We start from the raw sequence: 5,394 nt of genomic DNA, 5'->3' as shown, positions 1-5,394 counted from the left end.
GATATGACCCATGATAAGAAGGTGCGGAGGTCGAGGATTAGGGTTGTGATTGACAGTTAGTAGTGTGTTCCTCCTAGGCCTATCAGTAGTACTAAGAATAATTTTGTATTATCCTAGTTATGGTTCTTTATTATTACATGTTGTGTTCTTTATCAAAAAAATTATTTCATGTTGTGTTTGTTGTTGTGTCATTCATGCCTGTCACTATAATGCATTGTTGTCACCTTTGTTTACTACTTGGCTGCTTTATCTTATTTCTATTGTTCCTTGAGCCGAGGGTCTATCGAAATCAGCTTCCCTATCTTTATAAGGTAGGGTAAGGTATGTGTACACACTACCCACCCCAAACTCCATTTATGGGATTACAATGGATTTGTTGTTGTTATTGTTGATAATATAAAATGAATTATAATGCCAATGTCGGTGTTTACTTTGGAAAAAAATCTAATAAGATACGGATTAAACTTAGTTTATGTTTAATTCATCGCTTAACGACAAAAGAGTGAGCATGATAATTAGTAGAGACTAGAGAGCATGTAATGTTAACACGGGGGGATTTTAAAATTGATTGAAGGTTTAAATAATGCATTAGGAACAAGTGAACAACCTAGGTTTGGAGCTCTAGAGCTGTTGAGTGGGATCCACCATTACTAAAGAGAACTACAAAACAAGTACTGTAATCTTGGGCTAATTTCCTATTAGTAGTTCATTAGGTTGTTAATGAAATAATTTATCTTTCAGAACACTTAAATAATTAAAAACTTCTTAGGTGGTTTACGACTCGTGCGTTCTCTAACATTCTGCAATGCTTATATCAGGCTAACTATAGATATAAAATTATAAACCAACTAATAACATCTTTAAAATGGTGTACTTTCCTTTTTCTATTTTTTTTATAAAATTAAAGAACTCGTAGATCATCTACTCCAACTAAGCATATGACCAAATGTTTCATGAAGTGGGTGAAAATCACAGGAGCTTAGAGTTCAAATTTCAAATACTAGGTTCTTTTTATTTGCTTAAGTTTTGAGGGAGAAAGCTACAGTATGAAAGTTGCTTCTTGAGAAGGGTGTGTTCTTTGGACCTGGCCCAATATTGAACCCAAGTGTGAGGAAAATTGAAAGAAAAACCCAAGACAATAATGAAAGACTTCAAGCTCAAAATATATTAACAAAAAGCCCAATACATGCTGCTTTGATTTAGAATGTAAACTAGCTTCTATGTTGCTCGGACTCTCGTAAACTGTTGCCGGATGCGTGTCGGATCCTCCAAAAATGCACTAATTTTGAAGGATCCGACACAGGTGCAGCAACATTTTTGAGAGTCCGCACAACATAAGCTAGCTTTTACTGAGCCGATGGTCTATCGGAAACAGCCTCTTTACCTTCACAAGGTAGGGGGTAAGATCTGCGTACAGACTACCCTCCTCAGACTCCACTTGTAGGACTACACTAGGATTGTTGTTGTTGTAATCTTCAATATGACAAAGCAGCAGTCGAATATTCAACAATTTCAAGTAATTCAAAGGATACATGTATAAAGATCACAGTCAGATGCATTCTCACTGTTAATTCTGATGCATGACAACGGTCCAGTCCTTATCATGTTAACCGTAATGATCTAAAGTGCCCTGTGTTTGAAAAATGCCCGTTGAATCGACTTTAGGGTGAAATGCCAGTTTATCCAATGATAAGAATATGGATGATCTGGCCAGGAGGAAGTTTAGAAGAAGGCAAAACAAGAACGAATTTAAGGCCAAGAACAACAGCCTGTATGTTACTATCTGTTATTCCAGTGACCGAGAGCATATGACACTTGAATTTAAGTTTTGTTGTTCAATCTGGTCAAGCAAGCAGAAAAATAGTTATAATTCAAGTCATTGAGGGAACAGAAAGCATGAAAAAAAAAATAAAAAAAAAAAAAAACTAGAAATAAAAAGAGGCACACAAGCATATAGACATAAATATCAAGAGTCAAATGCTTGAAAAAGAGCCATCTTGAATGCTATATTACTGATCAAAACACCATATATAAAAAAGAAGTAACTCATGAAATTGCAAACCCTTTGATTATCATGTTAACTAAAATAGCAATGCTTTTCACCTATCATAACTAGAAATGACTCTCCAAATTCAGATTCGATACAAGTCCGCATTTGTTTCATCTTCCCAGGTCAAATGAAAATTAGTTTGAAGAGGTTTTCAAACATTATTATTCAGCTTCTATAGAAGACACTACTACATGATCGGTAACCTGTAATGGAAAAATCTAGCAAGTTTCCTCTCATTTTCATACAGTGATGCGCAGACACTATAGGTGTTCCATGATATAAGCAATTGAAGTATACGACTTTTTTTCCTGAATTAAAGCCAATCAATCTCAGGTTCTACCCACCCGTGGTGATGAAGGATTTGGGATTGACCCCTATCTTGTATATTAAGATCTAAAGTTGAATACATGAACGAGGGGGACATAATACCTCACCTCCTCAAAGCCTAAGTGAGAATCGGGCAAGCTTGTTCCTTACCTCCTCAAAGCCTAAGTGAGAATCGGACAGGCCCAGTTCTTTACAAAAAGTAAGCTTCCAAAAGTTAGATTTTAAACTAGTGTAACTAGCTAAATTACACCTATATTGAAGTGATGTGACTGGTGAGCCATGTAGCAATGTAAGTGTTCAGCATCTTACAGAACAATGAACATCATAGAAAATATAGTGTATTCTGAAACTATTAATGCACTCGATTGAGGAGACGAGGCAAACTTACACCTCATTTTCCAACATTTGAAGGCTGAAGTGGACGAGATTTGGACTGCAGTGATATTGATGAAACATTTTAAAGAGATTTTGATCAAAGAAATCGCGATATCTTCAAGAAACCAACAACAAACCCAGTGAATCCCACTGGTATCTTCAAGAACCAAGAACTTTTAATCCATGATAAATCCTGGACTTTCTTGACCAACCTCCATGAAGTCCGGAACATATCCAGATGATCTTAACGCCTTCATCAATCCTCTCAAGGCTCCATATATCTCTTTTGACTTGGAATGCCTCTCGTCAAAGCAATAGAACTCAGACACTTCATCTTCAACCTCAATCAAGCTGCATCCTGGTACCTTCCGGGACCCAGTGTCCCGCATCGCCACTTTCAGCTCTGCCACATCTTTCCACCTCCGAGCATCACCGCAGATATTTGCAAGCATAACATAATTTGCAGGGTTTTTTGGGTCAAGCTCAATAAGTTTCTGAAGAGCCAGCCTTGCAAAGTCAATTTTCTTGTATATTCTACATGCTGCGAGTAAAGCAGTCCAAATGACAGCATCGGCTCGTACAGGCATCTTCTCCACAAAATTCACCGCCTGCTCCAAAAGACCAGCTCGTCCCAACAGATCAACCATGCAACCATAATGCTCAATTTGAGGCACGGTGGAATATTCATTCATCATCGAGTTAAAATAGGCAAAACCATCTGCAACTAAACCCATGTGAGAACACGCACATAACACACCAATAAAAGTAATTCCATCTGGTTTAACTCCAGAATTCTTCATCTCTGCAAACAAACTCAAGGCATCACTACCACAACCATGCACTGCTAAGCCATTAATGATGGTATTCCAGGAAATCAAATCTCTTTTATCCATGCTCCTAAACACATCAATTGCATGACCAACCACCCCACATTTTGCATACATATCAATCAACCCATTGGCAACATACACATTGTGCTTATAGCCGTTGCTCTCGGCATATATGTGCACCCACTTACCCAAATCAAGAGCACCTAATCTCGTGCAAGCAGACAACACATTCACAAGAGTGGCATCATTAGGCTGCACGTCAGACTCATTTAGCATCCTTTTAAAGGCATCAATAACCTCACTAAAACGTCCATTGTGAGCATAACCTCCAATCAAACCATTCCAGGAAAAAATATTTCTTTCTTGCATCACTTCGAAAAGTTTCTCACACCCCTCGATATCCCCACTATTAGCATATCCATTCAACAAAGTATTCCAGGACATTAAATCCTTATTTGGCATCACATCGAAAAGCTTTCTAGCCTCTACCATATCCCCACATTCAATGTATCCTGTAACCATTCTATTCCATAATACAACATCTCGCTCAGGCGCCAAGTCAAAAAGCATTCTTCCTGATGCCAAATCGCCATTCACAACATATCCATTGATCATAGAAGTCCATGTAAACACATTCCGTAAAACCATCTCATTAAACACCCTATAAGCGCATTTCACTCTTCCCACACCCGAATACATATCGATCAACGTAGTACCCACAAAACTATTACTCAAAAATCCAGCCTTTAGCACAACCGCATGCACTTCTTCCCCTTCTACCAAAGCCAACAACTTTACACAAGACTTCAAAACCATAGGAAAAGTAAAACAATTCGGCCTAACATCTTCGTCCATCATTCTCCGAAACAACACTACTACATCTCTGTACATATCATTCTGGAGATACCCTTTGAACATTATGTTAAAAGGAGAAGCATCTAACTCAGGAATTTGATCGAACACATGGTGGGTATAGGAAATATGCCTTAACTCCAAACATTTTGATAAAAGAGGAGGGATAATGTATTGGGTATAGCCAATACATTGAGTTATAATTTGTGTTTGAATCTGTTTGACTTGCTTTATAGTTTTACATGATTTTAAGAAAGTAATGAACTTTTCTTCAAGGAGTCTATGAGGAGTCTTTAAGGATATGTTTATAGCAATTTTAGCTATTTGGGAAGAAAAATACTTTGATGGGTGATGGGAAGGGCAAGCTTGACAGTGGCTAAACTTTAAATTATTTGCAACAGAGAGCTCAAAGCAACGGCAAACTAGGAGGAAAGGTAAGTTTGTTTCCTTATATTGGAGAGTATCTTTCAATATAGTCAATTACTTACTTTAGCAGAAAATGTATTCAATCTGACAAGTCAGTGGAATAGAAGCTGAGAAAGAATGGAATAGGAAAAATTTGTTTCCTCTGCCTTAGATCAATCAATCAAACACAATAGCAAATGAAAACCATGCAGGATACAGTAATGAATGATGAAGAGCCAGATCAATTACTTCACAGCGTAAACAAACCAAAGGAAGGGACGAACGGGAAAGATAGCTTCAAGGAAAAATTAATCTCCCCTGAAAACAACAGCACACCACTGGATTTTGAATGCGAGGCTTTCAATAATATATCTCTTGAAGATGAAAACATAAATCTGGAAAAGCACCCTAACTTTATACACATTCCAGCACAAAATAAAGAAAGGCTATATCAACCATGGAAGCAATCTGTCATCAAAAAGCTTCTTGGGAAAGGACTAGGATATTGTTACTCATTGTACTGTATTATTATCCCAAAATAATGTTTTGATTGTT

General features: G+C 37.4%; 1 protein-coding gene across 1 annotated transcript; it reads right to left on the bottom strand.

Annotated features, from left to right (window-relative positions):
• Positions 1–1,144: 1,144 nt before the first annotated feature.
• On the bottom strand, positions 1,145–4,608 carry LOC104221808 (pentatricopeptide repeat-containing protein At3g29230). Its single transcript, XM_009772942.2, has 2 exons — positions 2,766–4,608; positions 1,145–1,840 (listed from the first exon to the last, which is right to left on the bottom strand). The coding sequence occupies exon 1, from the start codon at positions 4,498–4,500 to the stop codon at positions 2,929–2,931; it is 1,572 nt and encodes a 523-aa protein (XP_009771244.2). The 5' UTR covers positions 4,501–4,608; the 3' UTR covers positions 1,145–1,840; positions 2,766–2,928.
• Between the last annotated feature and the right edge of the window lie 786 nt (positions 4,609–5,394).

This window comes from Nicotiana sylvestris, chromosome 10 (assembly GCF_000393655.2).
Source record: "Nicotiana sylvestris chromosome 10, ASM39365v2, whole genome shotgun sequence".
NCBI lineage: Eukaryota > Viridiplantae > Streptophyta > Magnoliopsida > Solanales > Solanaceae > Nicotiana > Nicotiana sylvestris.
The sequence above is the reverse complement of the archived record's forward strand: the minus strand, read 5'-3'. Positions and strand labels throughout refer to the sequence as shown.

Coding starts and splice junctions, on each gene's coding strand:
- LOC104221808 (XM_009772942.2), bottom strand. CDS start 4,500: ATGTTCAAAGGGTATCTCCAGAATGATATGTACAGAGATGTAGTAGTG.